At 40.7% G+C, this 22,165-nt stretch overlaps 1 protein-coding gene across 17 annotated transcripts in view; it reads left to right on the top strand.

Moving 5' to 3' along the window:
• HORMAD2 (HORMA domain containing 2) overlaps positions 1-21,157 on the top strand; it is a 54,726-nt gene extending 33,569 nt beyond the window's left edge. For 12 of the 17 annotated variants that reach the window (XM_083717546.1, XM_083717547.1, XM_083717540.1 and 9 more), the window contains 7 exons: positions 1,726-1,752; positions 3,514-3,581; positions 6,008-6,165; positions 8,617-8,885; positions 9,515-9,611; positions 11,002-11,051; positions 19,706-21,157. In XM_083717546.1, the coding sequence (XP_083573672.1) occupies positions 1,726-1,752; positions 3,514-3,581; positions 6,008-6,165; positions 8,617-8,885; positions 9,515-9,611; positions 11,002-11,051; positions 19,706-19,813 (777 nt within the window). In that variant the 3' untranslated portion in view covers positions 19,814-21,157. The remainder of the gene's footprint in view (positions 1-1,725; positions 1,753-3,513; positions 3,582-6,007; positions 6,166-8,616; positions 8,886-9,514; positions 9,612-11,001; positions 11,052-19,705) is intronic. The other 5 variants (XM_083717542.1, XM_083717541.1, XM_083717537.1 and 2 more) reach the window with 1 other exon arrangement.
• The last annotated feature ends 1,008 nt before the right edge of the window (positions 21,158-22,165 follow it).

Below are 22,165 nucleotides of genomic sequence, written 5' to 3'. Positions count from 1 at the left end.
TCTTTAAGGTGCTACTGGAAGGATTTTTTTTTTGTTTTGACTATGGCAGACCAACACGGCTACCTATCTGTAACACAGACAATAAGTTTGTTAAATGTAGGATTTTTTTATTTTCTATTGACACAGTAAACACAAGCATAGATTTGCTGTTGGAGTTTGGAGGGATGAATAGGGTCTTTTTCACCACCCTGGTTTTTACTCTACTCTCCCCCATGTTGCAAAGGATAAGAAGCCCTTATCAACCTAAGGGCCACATTCCTTCATGGGCAATCTCCTGGGGGCTGCATGGCAGTGGTGGGTGGGGATCAGTGGCAATGTGGGCAGAGAAATTGATAGGTCTCTTAGTTTTGTACCGTAGGCTACATTCTGGTCATGCAAAAGTCAGCTTTATACACACACACCACACATCTCTCCATCCAGACAAGCAGGGAGCATTATCAGAGTTCAAAGACACATTCCAGCCATGCAGAAACACTCCAAGAAGACGCAGAGAGGAATGTGGCCTGGAGATTGCTTGGCGGCTGGATAAAAAGGTCTAGGGGGCTGACAGTCCCCCACCCCCTGAACAGCAAGCTCCACACACCACACTTTGCAAATAGCTGGAATGATTGGATATAAAAGCTTATTCTTCTTGCAGTCTGTTGTTCATTTAGTTTTGACTGTCCCAGTTAAGTAGTGGCCAGGAGAGGGCAGTTTTTCACTTTGCATGGTAGACTATTGTGGCTGTTACATTCAAAGTAAAACCAGTCTCATTGCCCTAATGGACCTCCAGACTAGTGTTTTATGGCAGGTGCATTCTGCATCATGTTCTTAACACAATAATAGTGCATTAGTGGTGGATTTATTCTGCTTTAGTTTATTCTGAGATACTTCCCCAATGCTACCATATTATTTCTGTCTGGAGGGACAGTGCAACAAAAGGCAGAACAAAAATAAACCAGAACATTTGTACGTATAAAAAATATAGCAAGTTATGGGATTTTGCACTGATTGGAAGTAAAGCAGTGTGTCAGCCCCAAAAATTGTGCAGGCACAAACAGTATTGAAAGTGGGATCATGTGTGACTGCCCCAATAGCATCAAGAGAACAAGTAATCATGAATGTGCACTAAAAATTATGTCAGGAGAGGTCCCATGTTTCTGTAGTTGCTACACTGAGGTATTATGATTGACATTTCCGCAGGGAAATGTGTCTGTTGGCTTTATTAAAATCTATTAAAATTAGAAGTCCTGAATATTAGGTGGTTTGGTGAACTGACTATAGGTATCTATACAATTTTTTTTTTCTTCCAGTAGCACCTTAAAGACCAACTAAGTTAGTTCTTGGTATGAGCTTTCGTGTGCATGCACACTTCTTCAAAGAAGTGTGCATGCACACGAAAGCTCATACCAAGAACTAACTTAGTTGGTCTTTAAGGTGCTACTGGAAGAAAAAAAAAATTTGTTTTGACTATGGCAGACCAACACGGCTACCTATCTGTATAGGTATCTATGTGGGTGCTGCTGCTTTATTAATTCCCTGAATGAGAGCTGGGGTTATGGAAAGTTTTGCAAGACAGATATTTATATACACATCTCACAGTTTCACAGTTTGTATGACTAGTTACAGATCCAGGAAGGATGAGTAAAAAAAATTCCTGCAGTGAGATTTATAGTCCACCTGTGATCAAACAGAATTGTACTTTCTTCATTTTTACTATGAAAATTCAATGCTTTCTTAAAACAGATCTATACCAACCCTAAAGAACCTGAGGTAAGAGAAAGTCAAAAATCAAGTAGGCAGAAATTATGCTTTATGTTCAAGTTAGCCAGAATCTCAGCTTCCACCACCAACACATGCATGCTTGGAACATAGGAAGCTGTGTTATACTGAGTCAGGCCATTGGTCCAGCCAGCTCAGCTTTATCTACAATGACTGGCAGCTGCTCTCTAGGGTTCCAGGCAGGGATATACCCAGACCTTCTTTGAGATGCTGAAGATTGAACCTGGGACCTTTTGCATGCAAAGCTGGTGAGCTAAAGCTCTTTCCTTTGCTAAATAGAGAGAGGACACAGCTTTATTTTAAAAAAGAAAACCAGCAAAGGCACTCCTAGACAATCATTTATAAGATCTACAATCATCACTAGGACTAAGCTGAAGCCATGTGTCTTACTTCAGTTTCCAATTGCCTATAGGATCTGTCAGCAGCTGAAGGAAGTGTCTGGCAACAAGCCCTCCTTTTGCCATTATGGTTGGCTTTAGAACATACACAGTCAGCAGAAGAGGGAGGTGTCAAAACCAGCTTGCAGTTTTTATCCTGAATTATTATGATTTTTTATTTGAATTTTTTTGGTATCATTTTTGTTCATTGTAATTGCTTTGTGCAATTTTGTTAGCTGTCTTGATCATCCTAATGAGAAGGCAGGATGTGAATTTAATTAATACACATTTGAGTAGGGACGCAGGTGGCGCTGTGGGTTAAACCACAGAGCCTATGGCTTGCCGATTAGAAGGTCGGTGGTTCGAATCCCCGCGACGGGGTGAGCTCCCATTGCTCAGTCTCTGCTCCTGCCAACCTAGCAGTTCGAAAGCACACAGTGCAAGCAGATAAATAGGTACTGCTCTGGCGGGAAGGTAAACAGCATTTCCGTGTGCTGCTCTGGTTTGCCAGAAGTGGCTTAGTCATGCTAGCCACATGACCCGGAAGCTGTACGCCGGCTCCCTCAGCAGTTAAGTGAGATGAGCGCTACAACCCCAGAGTCGTCCGCGACTGGACCTAATGATCCTTTACCTTCTTTTCATTTGAGTATAATTACAGCATCTCCCACTCTGAGTTAGTGAACTCATTTATGCTTACAGTGGTACCTCTAGTTAGGAACTTAATTCGTTCTGGAGGTCCGTTCTTAACCTGAAACTGTTCTTAACCTGAGGTACCACTTTAGCTAATGGGGCCTCCAGCTCTCGCCGCACCGCCGGAGCACGATTTCTTCTTCTCATCCTGAAGCAAAGTTCTTAACCCAAGGTACTATTTCTGGGTTAGTGGAGTCTGTAACCTGAAGCGTCTGTAACCTGAAGAGTCTGCAACCCGAGGTACCACTGTATTTCAGAACAAGCAAACCATTTCATTATTATTATTTTTTGCCCTCCTTCAGCTGTTTATTTTTTCCATACACAGTTTTTCTTAGCATGACAGATGAGCTAGGCTGGCACCATTGTACACGGAGTACTACATGTTCCAGCTGTGTATGGTCTGTGTATGGATAAAATAACATTTTATAGTACCAACATAAAGTTTTCTGTGTAATGGCATCAAGTTTTCTGTGTAATGGCATTACAACACAGTAATGATATCTAAGGACAAAGCAATCAACTTGAAGAAGGGAGTAAAATGTCAACAGATAGCTCATGTGGGAAACACTTTCTGAGATCTCATGTGGGAATTATTATATGGCTACAACATCCCATGATGGTCAGAAGTCTATTTGTTACAGTAGCAAGTTACAATCGGTCTTGCTCTTTGCTTTTCAATCTCCAGCACATGACAGAATTCTACCGGTTCAAGTTCAAGTATTCAAGGAATGGACCTCAGATGGACTTTGATAGGTAAACACTTCATCATTTAATTTCTCGGGCAAATACCTTGAGAGAGATGCTTGCCTTAAAACAGGGATGGGAAACCCTTTTCAGCTTGTGAGCAACACTCCTTCATGGGAAACCTTCCAGGGGCCACATGCCAGCCCTGAGGCATAGGCAGTGCCAGAACCTAAAAGGAGCAGGGTCTATGGTTTTTTACAGAAGGCTATCCAGCAGTCAGAGGTTTCTACACTTCTCTCCATCCTCTATCCAGGGAAGCAAGAGGTATTATTCAAGGACACATCAGAATCAGGCAAAAGCTCTAGAGGAGAGGCAGTGAAGGGGATAATCTGAGGAGAGTCCTGAGGGCTGGACAGAGGCCTGGAGGGCTGCATTTGGTTCCCTATCCCTGCATTGAAGTGTTTAATTTGAGAAAACTGCTCTTATGCAGACGGACTTTTGTTTTATTTATTTATTTACTGTGTAGTGCCTTTTCACATGCAAACTACTTTGCATGTCTCCTACAACAAGCCTGTGAATTAGATAACTATAAGATTTCTCTTTACAGTACTAAGGGTGCAATCACGTTTCTACCCCCTAAGGAATAAATCATATTAAATACAGTTGGACTTGCTTCAGGGCAAGATCAGGATCAGACAATAGTGAGTGGCCTCAGGCCATCTTCTGATTTGACAGATGAACTGAGATGTATTACGGTAATTGGACTCCAAATTACACACTTTCCTGTCAGATGGTGCTTTCCCCACCACTGCCACCAGGTGGCACAAATCATGTGGAACTGTAGTTTGTAAACGGTTCCACAACATCATATACCATCTAGTTAAAATACCCTGTACAGCTTAGAATTCAGATTTTATTTGATAAGCCGCTTCACAAGGTACTCATGATATACCTCCATGGTGAAAAAAAATGTTAATGTGATTTGGCACTTTCAATTATCCTCTTGAATATCTCACCACTCACTTTGCACCTAGTCTTCTCGCTGTGTGAACTGGAGCTAGATGTCAAGATCTGGGTTACAGATTTAGAGGTGCTGAAATAAACCTGTTCAGCTTGCTTTAATTAAATCTTTCTTAGAAGGATGAGCACATACTCTCCAGTGGCAATCTGATGGTTTCTGAAATTGCTTTATTTCTTAGATAGGATTCATAGATACAAATGCTGAACAAATGAGTATTCATAACCATTTTTAATTTTGGAGCTGTGCCCTTTCCACAGTCATAGTGTCAATTCATGTGTTAATGACAAATTTTGTAATTCTAGGCAGTAGCCCACTGCAAATCTGTCTTTCCTATTTATCTTGATTATAGTGGTGAAAAGACTCTGCAGCCCTTTTATATCCTTACTGTAAAATGTGTCAGTGGGTTTCTATATTTGCCAGTGGGGTATAAGTGGCAGTGGTTGCTTTTGTGACTGAAAATCATTTTGCTATTTTGGCTTCTACTGGCGCTGTGAGATTGATGTTCAAATCCTGTAGAATGGTTAGAAGCTATAGTCAACACATACACACTGGCTTGCGTTGGTGTAACTACAATGTTATCCTAAGTCTGGCAACTCAATCTGCAATCTTATCAGAAGAGGCTGCAGCAGCATATCACTGTACATGTTTCAAGTTGCTTTGTTGTAAGTAGATCTGTGATAGCTGAAGTGTCTTCAGATGGCACATACCTCTTGTTCTGTCCTTGGCCCTCTTTCCATGTGTCTTCCACTCATTTAGGGAAGGTATAATGACAAAGAACACTTCAGAGTCTGTTCTAATGTTCCATAGGTTGCTCGATCCCACAAATAATTTATCATGTGAAATTATATGATTAGAGTACTGTGAACTCATGTAAGATCATTGCTCCAATTCCATGAAACTGACACATTGTTAAAAAATTCCCAACAGATGCAATCAGATTTGCAATCTTGTGTGTGTTCAAGGCTTTCATGTCACACTGCTCATGCAACTAGTGTTCACACAAGCAGTTATTCATGAGAGCGGAACTGTCCATGACTGTCAGTGGCACATCATCTTGCAACTGACTCATGCGCCTGTGGGTTCAAACTCCTAGGGTTGGTTCATAGGTTGGGGGAAGGACCAATGTTCAGTAGCAGAGCACATGCTTTCCATGCAAAAGGCCCAAAGGTTTGGAAAAGACTCCTGCCAATGGAATCAGTGGTTTGACATAGCACATGTCAGCTTCCCATGTTGTCAGTACACAGCTATGCATTGTGCTGGTATTGCATAGAAAGTAGTGTCCCTTGCATCTGATCCTGCACATCTATTTTCTGGTGCAGTAGCTTATTTTATAGGATTATATTGAACTTCAGCTCCTCAATTCAGTAAACTGTTTCTTGGCACCTGTTGAGTGTATCTACTTTTAAAGTTTGTTTTATGCCTTAATGTTGAGCCATATGATTTGGAGCAGACTTTGACTTCTTTATTGTTTCAGTGGTGACACTCAAGGGAACTTTACAAATGGAGGGAACAGTGAGGAAATTAAGCAAGCCAGCATCTTGCTGATCCGCAAACTGTATGTCTTAATGCAGAATCTTGGACCTCTGCCTAATGACATTACATTGACCATGAAACTGTTCTACTACAATGATGGTAGGTGATGAGATTCCACCTTTCTTTGCTTCCCTTAATTTAATTCCCAGGACTAGCACACAAACAAGGAAATTGGGGAACTGCTATCAAAATGTATGTCAGAGTTTGCAGCTTGGAGGCAAATTGGTTGTCAAGATGGGCAGCGGGAAGGAATGGAGGGATCGTGTGAGAACAGCTACATACCTAAGTGGTTCCTTGTCATCCTAGAAAAATGTGACAAGTGGGGGACCACAGGGTTCTGTCCACAGGGTTCTGTTCTTGTTTAAGAACTTTATAAATGACTTGGATGAAGGTATTGTGGCTATGCTCATCCAAACAAAGTGGGAGGGGTAGTCAATGCCTCAGAAGACAGGATTGAATCAGGATTCAAGATGACCTTAACAGATTGGAGAAGTGGGCCAAAACTAATAAAATGAATTTCAATAATGACAAATGTAAGGTTTTAGGCTGAACAAACAGCTGCACAAACATAAGATGGGAGACACTTGGCTTGACAGTAAAGGTAAAGGGACCCCTGATCATTAGGTCCTGTCGTGGCTGACTCTGGGGTTGCGGCGCTCATCTTGCTTTATTGGCCGAGGGAGCCGGCATACAGCTTCCGGGTCATGTGGCCAGCATGACTAAGCTGCTTCTGGTGAACCAGAGCAGTGCACGGAAACGCTGTTTACCTTCCCGCCACAGCGATACCTATTTATCTACTTGCACTTTGACATGCTTTCAAACTGCTAGGTTGGCAGGAGCAGGGACCGAGCAAGGGGAGCTCACCCCGTCACAGGGATTCGAACCGCTGACCTTCTGATCAGCAAGTCCTAGGCTGTGTGGTTTAACCCACAGTGCCACCCGCGTCCCTGGCCTGACAGTAGTACATGTGAAAAAGATCTAGGGGTCTTTGTAGACAATAAACCTGAGTCAACAGTGTTATGCAGCAGCAAAGAAACCTAATGCTATTGTAGGCTGCATCAACAGAGTATAGTATCGTAATTAAGGGAAGTAATAGTCCTGCTCTATTCTGTCTTGGTCAGAGCACCTCTAGAGAACCGCAATTTAAGAAAAATACTGACATGATGGAACATGTGCAGAGGAGGACTACCAAGATGATAAAAGGTCTGGAAGCTGAGCCTTATGGGGAACAGTTGAGGGAGTTGCTATGTTTGGCCTGGATAAGAGGAGACTGAGAGGAAATATGATAGCCATCTTCAAATATAAAAAATGCTGTCACGTGGAAGAGGAAGCAAGCTTGTTTTTTCCTGCTCTGGAGGCTAGGGCCTGAACCAACAGGTTCAAATGAGAAAAAAAGGAGATTGTGTGGCAAGGTCCCAATACCTTCCAGGATGTTGGAATAAAGACACATGAAACCAGTATTTTAGATTAATGGGCAAAAAAGGCCACAACTTTATTGGTTACAGAATGGGAGTGGTATTGGCTTAGGCATTGGAAATGAAATGACTATATCTGACTCCTGCCCATCTGCAGGATGGGTTAACCACCAGTTGGGGGAAGCCCTGCTGATGCACATCAACTAGGTACTTACCCGGGGTCACCGCTAGGGATTGTGCCATGGCCCTAGCCCCCCCCACCTGGGAGACCACGCCCCTCGGATTTCTTTAACGGAATATCCTTGAATTAGGAGGGGTAGGTGATGGCCACTACCTCTCCTCACCTTCAGCCTAATACTCCAATGCCTAACCGCCTAACCCTACAAAGTTGTGACAATTTGCTACGAGGTTGGTGACAAAACCAAATGGGTTCAAATGGCTGGTTTCAAATATCTAAAATGCTGTCACATGGAAGAGGAAGCAAGCTTGTTTTCTCCTGCTCTGGAGGTTAGGACCTGAACCAACGGGTTGAAGTTACAAGAAAGGAGATTCCAACTAAACATCAGGAATAACTTTCTGACAGTAAGAGCTGTTCACCTCCCTCAGGAGGTAGTGGGCTCTCCTTCCTTGAAGGTTTTAAAGCAGAGGTTGGATGGGATGCTTTAATTGAGACTCCAGCATAGTAAGAAGTTGGACTCACTAGGTGACCCTTTGAGTTCATTCCAAGTTAACAATTCTCTGATTCTTATGTAAGCCATTCTGGGAACTTCTTTTGACTGAAAAGCGGTGTTAAAATGCTAGCTATAAATAAATAAATAAATAAATAAATAAATAAATAAATAAATGTTGGAACAAATAATTCATTTTGATAATTTCATTGTTTTATTCTCTTCATAAACCACTTTGCAGGGCTTTTTAAAAAAATCAATCAAATGGTATTTAATTCTTTGACATAAATAATAAATAAACAAGAGAGGCACAAAATAACATGGAGCACAATATCTAATGAACTAACCATGGTTGTTGTTTTTTCGATTTTCTTCAGCTGCCTAGCCTAGCTTCTTGCTCTGGGGCCTGCATTTGCCTTTTGCTTCAGGCTGTGCAGCACAGGATTTCATATGTCTTTCCTTTGCAGTCACACCCAATGATTACCAACCCCCTGGCTTTAAGGAAGGCAACATCTCTGATTGCCTGCTTTTTGATGGTGAACCAGTGAACCTCAAAGTCGGGTCAGTCTCCACTGGGTTCCACATTATGAAAGTGAGAGTAACAACAGATAGCAAACGGATGGGGTTGCTGGAGAGCAATCTGGTTGAGGAGAATGGTTCCACTGAGATCTCCCATCAGGGGCTAGACTGTGATGAGGAAGAAGAAGAAGGCAGCAGCACTAAAGTAAAGGAAGAGGTTATATACAATATCATTTTCCTGAATCCATTGTGTGTATATGTTGTAATAGGGGGGCAGCCCTGTATTGGGAAATTTTGAATGTTTGATGTTTTACAATTTTTTATTTGCTGTAAACTGCCCAGAGTTGCTGGGGAAACCCAGACAGATGGGTGGAGTATAAATAATAAAATTATTATTACTATTACTACTACTTAAAATTCTAGATTTAAAAGGGGTTGAATGGTGGTTGTGTTTGACCATGCTGCTGAAAGAAAACATCCTATTATTAAAGCATCCACTGCACAATATCTGTTCAGTCTTTCTTCAGGGCAGGTTGTTTCACAGGCAGGATGGTGGACTGCTGAACAGTCCTTATGCTCAAGAAGTTATTTCTAAGGGCACATCCAGATGTCTGATATGGTTATTTAAAAAACCAAAAACAAACCAGCAACAACAAACCGCCAGGGTTGTATAGAAAGGAACAAAGGAAGTTCCAAAATTAATCAATGGAGTAATAACTCAAAATCACATATTATTGTTTGCGAAATAATTAACAAATTAGCAGAGTTAGTCATGAACATGCAGATAACTCTTCCCTGTATTGAACTGAATAAAAAAGAATCCCTGTGCTGTAAATTGTTTTACAGAACCTTCAAGTTGATGGCATGGAGAAAAACAGGATGCATGAAGGGAATGCAGATTCAGAAGGCAAAAACAGTGTTTTTTTAAATCAAAAGGGAGCAGGTATTTCTTTATTCATTTGAAATATTTTTGTGCCACCTTTAACAGTGATAACCTTCTCAAAGTAATTTATAGAATATAAACCTATAAAAAATATATACTAGTAATGGTTAAAATGATGACTATCAAATATGAGACCAGCAATCAGTTAATAGCAATCATAAACATCAGAAATAGCCAGGCACTTAAGGCCTGTTTATAGTCAGCAAGGAACTAGGCGTATGTCACACAGAAGAGCATGTCATAGGGATGGGGCCACCACAGAAAGGCCCAGTCTGATGCTTACCAAGTGAAGTGCCCCACCCCCCTGCAATAGTGCTTTCTGGCATTACCACGGGCTCTTTCTGGGGCCTGTGGTAGGCGGGAGTCTATTGCTGCAGGTAGCTAGCCAGGAGCTGTTTAGTTCAAGGTGGAACTCAGTGCAATGAGAAACTGGGACACAGGCAAGCAAATAAGAAAGGGCTGCTACTCAAGATAAAGATTCCTCTTGAGAGTCTGGTGAGGTGAGAACTGGTTAAGTCTAGGGAAAGTGGGTGGCATTTTTATCTACTTTATTTTGCTATTTTGCTCCAAAGGAAATGAATTGGTCTTCTGTAACTTTTGCACTGCATTTCTTTTTCTCAAAACTCCATATTGTTTTGCGTCTTGGTAAACTCTTCACTTGTTTCATTAGCCTGTGTGGTCTTAAAGGTAAAGGGACCCCTGCCGATTAGGTCCAGTCGTGGAAAACTCTGGGGTTGCAATGCTCATCTCGCTTTATTGGCTGAGGGAGCCGGCGTACAGCTTCCGGGTCATGTGGCGAGCATGGCAAACCAGAGCAGCGCACGGAAACACTGTTTACCTTGCTGCCACAGCGGTACCTATTTATCTACTTGCACTTTGATGTGCTTTCGAACTGCTAGGTTGGTTGGAACTGCCAACCTTCTGATCGGCAAGCCCTAGGCTCTGTGGTTTAACCCATAGCGCCACCCGTGTGCCTGTGTGGTCTTAGCTTATGTTAAACACCCTCATACCTGGAAGCCATAGCCTACAGTAACTTGAAAGGCTGTACTATTTACAGGATCAGAAGTACCATGGCTCTAAATACCAATCACTAGGAAGAATAGTGGGAGAGGGCTACTACTTGGGGACTTCCCATAGATACTTACTTAGCTACTGTAGGACACATGGATAGAGATAGGCCTTTGGTCTTATGCAGTAGGGATTATGTTCTTATGACTGATCTGGTGTCCAACTAATATTTTACATTAAAAAGAATGCATTTTAATTTTCCTGATTTGTCTGTATTATAAATTTGTGTTTATCAAAATATTTTTTTAAAAGGTATATATTTAAATAATAGAGTATTTTTTAAAAGATATCTACCTGAAACAGCATAATGTTGATATTTCAGAAACATCTAGAAAGACTGGTGTAAAAGGGGCGGAAAAAGCATCTCATCAGGTGAGCATCACTACATTGTAAATATGATTAACAATTGCTGATTCTCTGACTACCAGTGCCAGTTCAAGGCATTTTTCTGCCTGAAGTGGTATGCAAATGTTCCTCTACCCCTGGCTTGGACCAACACTTCAATAAGTCTTCATGCACCATGTGAAATCAATTGTTCCCTTCAACTATCCCTGCACCCTGAAGTGACACCTGAAGCTGGAGAATGTGGCTTACTGTCTTTGCTGGCACCACCTAAAGCCAATGTATCTTCATTTCCAGTAGGAGTCCGGGATGTTTGGAAAATATTTTGCAATAGTGCACAACGGAATATCGCCTAAAAAGCAAAAACCCCAAATTGTGATTTATCTGAAACAGCTAGATCTTCTAGCATTAGGCCACACTTCTAACCAATCCCTAGTGCCACATGATGGTGCCAACATTAGATGAGAACTTAATGCTTGTTTTCAGCTTTTCGGGGATGCTTGGAATCAATGCTGACATTCCTTAAAACAGCAGTAGTTGTGTTGGTTCTGTCAAGATGTAAAATCCTTTAGTATTCAAATTAGATTGAGGAGGGGGGAATTCGTAATCTCTGGATTACAAATGTGCCATGTGCCATGGTTTTGGAACTTCTTGGTAATGGTTGATGAAATCAAATGACTGTAGAACTGTCTTTGGATTTTACACACACACACACACACACACACACACACACACCCTTAGGAGTGCAGCCTCAGCTGCCTGCCTGCAAGATTAGAGTGGTAAGACTGGCCTGTCTTATAGGACAGGATTTCTGAAATAAGTGTGTGCAGACTTTGAACACCACAAAAGTGCTATATGAATTATTATGCCAATGATTTTGCAAACCATTAAAAGGTTTCTTTTAAAATTATTTTAACTGTTTGCAATGTACAGCACACAGTAATGCATAGCCTGATGAAGGTAATAATAGAAACCTATGTAAGGGAAAATATACTTCAGCTGAGAAGGACAAGGGTACTGCTAGAGGGTTTGGCTTCATAGAGTAAAAAATGCTCATTAACCCTGTGTCAGCCCAAAACATTTCAGTGCTTGAGGCAGAAAGTCTCAGTGGCAGCACAGGACAAAAATATACATACTGTAATATATTAAATAACTGAAAGTTTGGCACCCTGTAATGGTGTCCAAACTTTGACCCACAAGGCTACTGACTCAGTGTATGTGGTATATTTTGAAATGATGACATGACATTTTGTCTGAAGTAATCATTGAGTAAGTTTAGGGCTTGTTCACGTCAGCCCTTGTCTCTTGTATGAAAAAATAGGAAGGATACAATTTTGCACTTCCTTTACTCAGCAGTCTGAAAGTGCTGACTCATTGAACACACACTGTGGATAGTGGCCCTCATTAAAATGGCATGATTCATGCATGCTGCAGATTTAAATTTGATGGCTTGTATTAAAGTAGAACATGTTAGTACTGGGCACTCTACTGTCAAGGAATAGATGTGGGCACATTCTTCCCTGTACTTTTTGTCACCACAGTAATTAATTTCTAGCATAAATAAATAACCATTTTCATTGGCAATTTTATCAATGGGGAAATGGACTGCCATTTTTCAGAGACTCTTTTGACTACAGGCAAGTTCATGTGGACTACTTCAGGGGGAAAGAGCACTAGGTTGCTAGACAAAAGCAGTACACTGATCTCAAAATGCCATTACTTTGTGAATGATTCATTCATTCTGTTCCACATACCACAGGGACTTTCCCTTCCCATTGTCTCACTAGGAAGTAGGCAAGCCAAATAAATGATTAGCACATACTTTAGTGGAATCGGGCTCACAAAGAAAACCAGACTACAAAAATTTGAATATAACATTGTGGGTAAGAAAGTGCAGTAAAACGTAGGCAAGAGAGATCAAAGAATGTATTAGGGTGATCTCATTTTGTATCTAACTCTTCTTTACTTAGCCAAATTAAGCTGAAGTACTTGGCTCAAGAGGGACACGGGTGGCGCTGTGGGTTAAACCACAGAACCTAGGGCTTGCTGATCAGAAGGTCAGCGGTTCGAATTCCCGCGACGGGGTGAGCTCCCGTTGCTCGGTCCCTGCTCCTGCCAACCTAGCAGTTGGAAAGCACATCAAAGTGCAAGTAGATAAATAGGAACCGCTCTGGCGGGAAGGTAAACGGCGTTTCCATGCACTACTCTGGTATGCCAGAAGCGGCTTAGTCATGCTGGCCACATGACCCGGAGGCTGTACGCCGGCTCCTTCGGCCAATAAAGTGAGATGAAAGCCGCAACCCCAGAGTCGGCTACGACTGGACCTAATGGTCAGGGGTCCCTTTACCTTTACCTTTACTTGGCTCAAGAGCTAACCAATAGAGAGATGGGAACCTGTGGTCCTCCATGTGTTGATCGCACCATCTCAGACTATTCCTATATATTGGCAACTTTGGCTGGAGCAGATGGGAGACAACAGGAGGGCCACAGATTTCCCATCCCTGTGCTAATGCATGTAAGTGTGTTCCAAGGCTCTCTTTTAAAAAGTTAAAGTCAGTTCCAAAGGGGAAATTTAGAAATAGAAGGGAAGGCTGCTTAATCCTTTCTGTGTCCACCATTTCTTTACTCTAAATCTCACCCATTTCCTGCCCAAATAACTTCCTCTCCTATGAGATTCAAAGTGTGCATTTGCAAGAATAATGTGTGTTTGGAACCCTGTGCTTAGGAAAGCATCTTTGAGCGAGGAATTATGAAATGGTGAATAAAGAAAAGGTTAATCAACCTACCCACCTTTGACAGTTCTCTGCTCTAAACACTCATTCCAGAAAAGGGCTGGGATGCTGTTGCACACATTAGCTGTAATGCAGCTTGTCAATTCCATTAAAACTATTGCATGTACCCTCTCACTTCTCTCTACCTTCTTTTATTCCACTGATCTCCCTCAGTTCAGACACAGATCAGTTCATGTCAGATCTGAACCCACATCATTTGCATGTGAAATTTTCCCCTTCCTGGTGGATTTCAGTTTCCCAATAGCTTGTCTGGGTTTCTGAGTGCCTACTCATATTCCATAATGGCATATCTCATTGTATCTCTCTATTTCTAATAGGAACTTTTAAGCTAATGATCCAGGCAGTATAGATTTGGGTAACCACAGTAGATTGTATTCAATAACTTCCCTGCTATTTTATCTTTATGTTTTGTCACTTTGAGCTGCAAAGCCATTTTACTTATGTCCGCCATTTTTTTGTAAATAAACATATATTCATTTAGATTAAGAACATAAAAAGAGACTATCTGCTGGAGCTGGCTAATGGCCCATCTAACCTAGCATTCTGTTTTCATAGTGCACAGCCAGATGCTTGTAAGCGGGACCTTTTCTTACATTCGTTGGTCTTCGCTAACTCCCTTAAATAAGCAGGATTTCAGCCGGTATTTTTAAAATAATAGTGTCCATTTCAATACATCTGTGGCATACAAGCATCTCCAGTAACGAGCCCCACAATAATAGTTCCATGAACATGGAAGATTGATACGGTTTCACATATGCGTGTACAGATATATGAGTAGATCTAGTAACAGACTACCCCTATGAAAATTGTTACAATGGAATGGATTATTAAATTGCTCTGGGTGACCTAAATGTATTTTACTTCTAAATCTCTTCCATTTAGCCTGGCTCTTATAGTGTCTGCCATCCAGCTGGCACACCCATTGCAGTGGTATCACTTTTACTGATCACTCAAACAAGTGCTGTTGCTAGGAAAATGTGGCAGTTCCGACTCACACCCCCTCCAGCCACCAACTGGTTCTTCCCCATCTAGCCATCCATTCTCCACACAGCATGTTAAAAGTGTGACTAAAGAAGTATTGGGGCAGACAGACTTTCCCTAAAAGCAGCTCTCTCCCCTTCGGCAGGAACTCTCAGACATACCTCCATCCTTAACATTGCTCTTGGCAGAAGGACTGCTTTTCCTAGGACAAAGACAGCTCCAAAGAAGCAACAGGGTGGAGCAGAAACTCTTCCACTGTTGTGATTCCAGGGAAGGGCAGAAAGGATGTTTGCTTGAGACAAGGGCTATCTAGGGAACAGATCTTAAAAAAGATGAAAATGCCTTTCTTGCAAAGTCACTTTTCTAATGATATACACACACATTCAAATGACAGTGGAGATACTAGTATGGAAAGAATTTCACAGAAAGGGGTGGCTTTACTATTCACTTGCTTTTCATAGTTTCCCTTACCATATTTGGTAAAAACTAGAGGTATATTTAGGCTTTTTTAAAAAAACTATGGAAGATCCTGGTCTTGGGCCTCAAACATTACAAAAAATGACATATTTGAATGAATGGATTCAAGTCTACCATAAGTTTCCCCTGGCATAACCCTGTTTCCTTTTCCCTCATCTTGTTGCTGGCATTCATAGGTCTTGGGAGATGATGGCGTATGAATTTGAGAAGTTGTAGGAGAGGCAGGAATTATTACTAGTTTGGACTCTTGTGCTAGTCAATTAATTAACCTGGCTGTTTGTTTATATTTGGTGCTCCTGATTAAATTATGGGGCCTAATTAAATGGGCATTCTCCCAACATTATGATTTATTTGCTATGGTTTATTTATATACTGTACTTCTTTTTGGCCCAAAGGCTTCCACAACAGTGAACAGCATATTAATACAAAAGAAGGATACAATAAATAAAACTATATATATATATATCCAAACATCTACCAACCACATTCATCCCTTACATCATCTAATCTTGAAGTTCAGCCTCTAGCCTCACTCCTTGCCACACCCTCTCCTCAGTTGCAGTGACCTTTGAAGCAATCTGTAATGGGAGAAGAACTAGAGGGAGCAAATTAGTAATCAGTTGGATTACTTACCACCTAACTAAAAGGCATGGGAAAGCCTTAGGTTTACTCCATCCTTCAACCATCTGTACCATCATGGGATGGGAGACAGGCCAAGAAGAGAAGAGTGATATTCTGATGAAGCTGAGACTGGGGAGGCAGCTGCAATAGGCCTGAGAGCCCCGTTTGCTTATGAGCATCCACCTGAGAGCTGAACTGGATTCTTGTTAATATTGCCTAATTGTTTTTTTTTTGGGGGGGGGACTTCATACCGTATTTTTCGCTCTATAAGACGCACCAGACCACAAGACGCATCTAATTTTTGGAGGAGGAAAACAAGGAAAAAAATATTCTGAATCTCAGAAGCCAGAACAGCAAGAGGGATCGCTGCTCAGTGAAAGCAGCAATCCCTCTTGCTGTTCTGGCTTCTGAGATAGCTACGCAGCCTGCATTCGCTCCATAAGATGCACACACATTTACCCTTACTTTTTAGGAGGGGAAAAATGAGTCTTATAGAGCAAAAAATACGGTAATTTGAGGAGGTTGTGGTAATGAAAATAAGAATTTTCAAGCTGTGAGGTTGAGTTGGGAACTACACATTGTTGTTCCAGTTGGACCTGGAAATGCAGCAGGGAAGATGCAAAGAGCACTCATGTGACTTACAGCTGTCATAAGACTTGGGTTTTTTTTTTTTTAAGAAAAACTCCCTACCCTACTCCACTTATCCACCTTTCCTGATAAATGAAGGTCAACCAGTCCCTTTCCAAATTCTTACAAACATTTCCCACCCCCACCCCTTCCCAAATCACCAAAAGAACTTGAGCCGAAATGTTCATAGAATCATAGAAGTGTAGAGTTGGAATGTACAACAAGGTCATCTAGTCCAATCGCCTCCAATGCAGGAATCTTTTTGCTCAATGTGGGGCTTGAACCCACGACTCTGAGATTAATAGTCTCATGCTCTTCCGACTGAGCTATCCCAGCTTCAGACCATTTCTAATTTGAACTAAATCCTTTGCATAGGAAGAGCTTAAAATTAAACCTTAATTCACGAGACAATGATTTTTCTTTAAAAACTGACTTATCTGTGCGCCAAAACTTATCTTCAGTTTTGCAACAAGGCATGTTTGTACCAGTGTCTCTCCCATTCACTTCAATAGAACTTCTACATTTGAACTTACTTGTGCTGTCAGCTACTTCAATTAGTGTCTGTGCATGGGGTAGGGGAAAGTAGCTGTTTTTGCCTTAGGCATCAAAATGTCTTGGTCTCAGGCCAACCCTGCATGAGGCACAGCAGAAGTCCCTACTCATGCATTTTAAATTCCCAGCCATTTGATGGTGGCTGTGGTGGGGAAGTCAGCTTAAACCTGTGTGCTTAACTTCTCCAGTCTTCAATGAAAACTTTTTAAAGACAGTCCCCTGTGCAAAGGCTGGACTTCTCCTTTTTGATGATGTGGGGATGAGGAGATCACTGCATTAACAGAAGTAACAGAAAACTGTGGGAAATGTTCCTCTATCTAGCAACTCCTGCATTTACTCGTAAGCCTAGGTTGGAAATAGTTGCTTTCTAACAATTAGAGGTTTCCTCCCTTCTATAAAAATAGTTTATTTTTGTTTAAGGTAGAATAATATTTATAGACCAGCTAGAAGAAAGCATTTGAACCCTTAAAAGCAGCATTTCTGCAAAGGAAACGCGGTCCTTGTGGTTGCAGTTCTGCCACTATGTACAGGGTAAAGAGGTGCACTGTGAGATCTGTCTGTGTAAAGTTTTATATACTATACTTTGAGCTGTGTGCAATCTGTGGATGTCTAAAAAAAGTCAATGAATTTTCTGCATTTGTTCTGTGCACGGAACATGGAACCTCTGGCCCATAACTTCCACAACCCCTAAACATTGGCCATGCTGTCTGGGGCTGATGAGAGTTGAAAACAGACAGCAACTTAAGCGTCACAGTTTCTCTATCGCTATTCTGTGCCCAAAAATAATTTATACAGATTACCGTAAATGTTTTTTTTACATTTATGATTATGATTAATCATCACCATCGTTAAATAATTCTTTGGAGAAGGGAACTTTCCTCAGGGTCAGAAAAATAGAAGGGCAGCCAATTGCAATGAAATAGTGCTGTGGTGCAGGGGTGCCAAGTTGAATAAAATGTTGCGGGGACTGGTAAGCCCCATCCTGCATAATTGATCACATGACATGATGTGCACACACACTATTTGAATGGCAATGCCAATTTGAATGGGGGGGTGTCAAATATTTTATTGGGGGGCGAAGAACCCTCAGCTCCTAGGACTTGGCTCCTATGCTGTTGTGTCACTTAGAAGCCATGGTTACAGCATTCACTTGGTAGTAGAACATAGAACATGGCCTCATGATGGAACAAGGATGAAAGCTGTAATCCATAACATCTGGAGGGCACTAGGTTGATGAAGGATGCTCTAGTCAGTACTATTCTTGTCCCTCTGCTCTGAACCTTCCCACTACCTGGATACAATTAAAAGACCTGTAACAAAATGCTTTTTCACTGAAAACAAATAAGCTAAGCCTGGGACACAAGGATATTTTGTGGCACAATCTGATGTATGAATACAATTAAAGAAGATTCAGAAAATGGACTGTTGGCCTTGGGCCATGAATGTTGATTAGGGTAGTTGGATGTGACTGTGTGTACTTGCCATTGTTTGATATTGCAGCACATTCAAAAGGCTACAGTCTTCTAAAGCTGTGGCACTCAAACTGTATACTGTGGGTGAATATGACAATTTTGGTTTCTTCCAATTCCTCATTTTTCCATTCTTAAATTTGGTTCTCCATATTTCTACATCAGTTTGTGATTTTTGTTTTAATCCTCATGAACATTAATCAGCAATTTAGTGCAAATTGCTCCTAATAAACACATTTTATACACAGTTTTTCCCAATATACACAATTTTGCAAAGCAATTTTCCAGCATATAGATTTGTGTATGTTATTTCCACTAATATTCATTTACATGCACACTTTCTCCCAATATATGGATTTTTGTACACATTGCTTGGCCAGAGAGCTGCACTGCAAAATTCAAAGACATACAAATTTCAAAGGGTGGTTTGTTTCAGTTGCTGTATTATTTCTGATAGTGCAAATTAGGTAAGCCTCCTTTTAAATGCAAACTAAATTTAATTTCTTCTCAAGCACAAAGAAAAGATGCATAATGTCTGACAAGATTCCATGAGAAGCAGGCTTGCTTCTCGCTTCCACTAGATATCTTCCCCTTCAATGTACAGTTGCAGGTGGATGCTGAGTATGTTCTTCCAGGTCACAGTCTCAACCAAGACCTAGGTAGACAGACCGCTTAATGGTTTTTCTCTCTCCTGTTGCAGCAATTGTAATGTCCTGTATGATTTTTAATTGTATTTCTCTTGCTTCTTATATTTCTTATATTTTATTTTATTGTATTATAATTTGCACTCCATAGAATTCAGTCTGTAACACAATAAGAAATGACAGGAGAAATGAAAATACATTTTAAGATCAATATTAATAGTTGATGCAGATACGCTGCAGACGAACTGAATGAAGCTTGCAGACCACTGATGGTCCGTGGATCACAATTTGGGAACTCATTCCCTAAAACATGCTCTGGAATATTCTGCAATATGTTACAGTTCCATCAATCTTCCTGCAAGTATTCCTTAGCAGACAAGTTGATGGAGAAAGGTTTAAGGTGATGGGGGAAAGTTTAGTGAATAATACACAGTTTGAAATAAACTACTCTAGAGAGGCAGATGTGCCTAGAATTACAAGATATACTGAAGGACCAATCTTCTTTCCCATTACTCTTGCAGAAATTGAGACTGGACAGTGCTTTTAGCCAGGAGGAAGCAAGTGGCCCAGGGAAGAAGAGGAAGGTCAGCATGCCAGTCAACTCCATTCTTGCAGCGCAGCATCTATGACTGCAATGGACTGCTTTGCTCTGACTATAATGTGCTAGTAGGCATCCTTCCTGTTTACTGTGTCTTCTAATCTTTTACCTGCTTTAGTGAACTCTCCATGCACAGAACATATCTATATTTTGAAGAGGCTATATCTAGTTTCCTGTTTTAAACCCTGTGTGGAATAGACCTGCATATATAAATGTATAGGGTGTAGTTACTTTGATGCTGTATAGCTAAGCTAGAATGAACCTACCAAGATTCTATACGGTTTGCGGGTGTTTTGGAGTTGTTGTTTTTGCCACACTGATAGAAACATCCCCCATTCTTTCCTTTCCAGTCATTTCTATTGAGCTTGTATCTGTCACTTGGTTATTGATTGGTTATTAAGATGCCACAGTCTGAAAATGCAAGTTGTAGCTCAAACTAGCAGGATATACAGTACTTGCTTCATTGTCTACATCCACTTCCACAAGCAGTTGAAGGTTTTGGGGACAGTCACCATAAGATCCTATTTATTCTTTGTAGATTGGAGATTTGCACTCACACTCCATAGTCTGTTAATTTACAAATATTCAAGTATTTATCTGCCTTCTGTCCACATAAAAAGTCTCATCTCTCATTCCCTGGCTCACCCCAGGCCAAATTGCCACATACTACACCTTTTCCCAGAGGGCAGGACTCTTCAGACAACAGCCCCATTTCCTCTCCATTAAGTGACACTGCCCCAAAGTGCTTCATCACAAAGCATATAGTGTGGAATTGCTACACTTGGTTCATATTTTATGGGGAATCTACATCAGGCTGCAGAATATCTGATGCTTTTTAAAAGAATTGAAGAGTAATGCCGTCCCTGCAGGTATAGACTACTTTAGCACTTCTCTCTGTTTAACAGTTCTAGTTATGATATGTGCTGGGGAATCTATTGCCACTTTACACCATTTAAATTTGTATTCTATTTAGTGCTAGAATGCTTTTCCATCTATATTTCTTTTAAAAATGAACATATGCATACAATAGTGCTTAACTGAAATACAGTTATAGGGGTGATTATAAAACTGATTTAAAATTTTTCATTTTTCTATACCATTAATTTTAGCACTTCTTAATTTTTTCCAGTCATCCTAAAACACTTCATAATATTTAAAAACATTTATATTAATTCCTTCCTTTTTGAATATTCTTTATATACCAACTATATTAATCTATATATGCTAAATATAACGCAGCATGAAACTGTGTGTGTGTGTGTGTGTGCGCGTGCATATAAATATAAATGGTTTCTATACTAATATTACAAAGAAAATGAATATATGTATTTCTAAATAGATAAATAAATAAATAATTGGCAGTTTCAAAATGTAACTAACTTGTTTATTTCTTGTCCCAAGTTCCCCAATTCTTTCTTAGCTTCCAAACTCCAACCATTAATAACTTCCTCTCTTTTTCTCCTTAAGCACAGCTGTTAGTTTTACAGTATTTGATTGTTCCAAGAGTTTCCTTAGAACGCCCATTTAATTAGGTTTTCAACATCTTCCAATGTGTTCTTTACAATATTCTGGCCAGTGTTATCATAAACAATACTTGCGTTTGGTGTCATGTCGTTTTGCATTCCTTTACATAGTTTGAGAGAACTTTCCATTTCAAAACATTTTTTACTAGCTCTGAAAGTAATAGCACAATTGTATTTGAATAAATATGTGCTTTAATGCAAATTAAATCATTGATGAAAAGGCTAGATTTTAAAAGTGGGGGAAATGGCTGTTCACGTGAATTGTGCCTGTCCTACATACACAGCTCTATCCATCCCGTGGCTGAAAAATAGCAGGATGAATAAACCACAAAAATGCCACTATATCCCTGAAATATGGGAAGTCAGGGTTCATCTACACTCTTGTTTGGTCCATGACTTTTAGGTTTGTTTGTTTTTGTTCTGCTGCTTTCCTCGGGAAAACCAGCCGTATACCACTGAATCAGAGCAAACATCAATCAAGTTTTTTGTGGATTGACTTTGTTCCAATTCAGTGGTAAACAGCAGATTTTCCCGGGAAAGCAACAGGACAAAATAAAATCCTCTCAGACCTGTGCCTAGAAGTGTGGATGAGACCTCAGTTGCATTTCCTTACATCAGAAGAGCAATGATTGTCTAGCACTAGGAGCTTCCTGTCTGGAGGCACCTTAAGACATGCCCCACTGAGGATCCTACAGGGTGACTGAAACAAGGGAGTCAAGCCACATGGTACAGTAGAAGGTAAATATGAGGACCAGCCCTTATGAAATCTGTAACGCATACCAGATGCAGACAAAGTATGTTTCCTGGAAGTAATCATATTGCAAGAAGATCTCTCCTTCATAACTCAAGTGAAGTGTAGA

This window comes from Podarcis gaigeae (genome assembly GCF_964106915.1).
Source record: "Podarcis gaigeae genome assembly, chromosome: 16".
In the NCBI taxonomy this organism is placed as follows: domain Eukaryota; kingdom Metazoa; phylum Chordata; class Lepidosauria; order Squamata; family Lacertidae; genus Podarcis; species Podarcis gaigeae.
The sequence above is the reverse complement of the archived record's forward strand: the minus strand, read 5'-3'. Positions and strand labels throughout refer to the sequence as shown.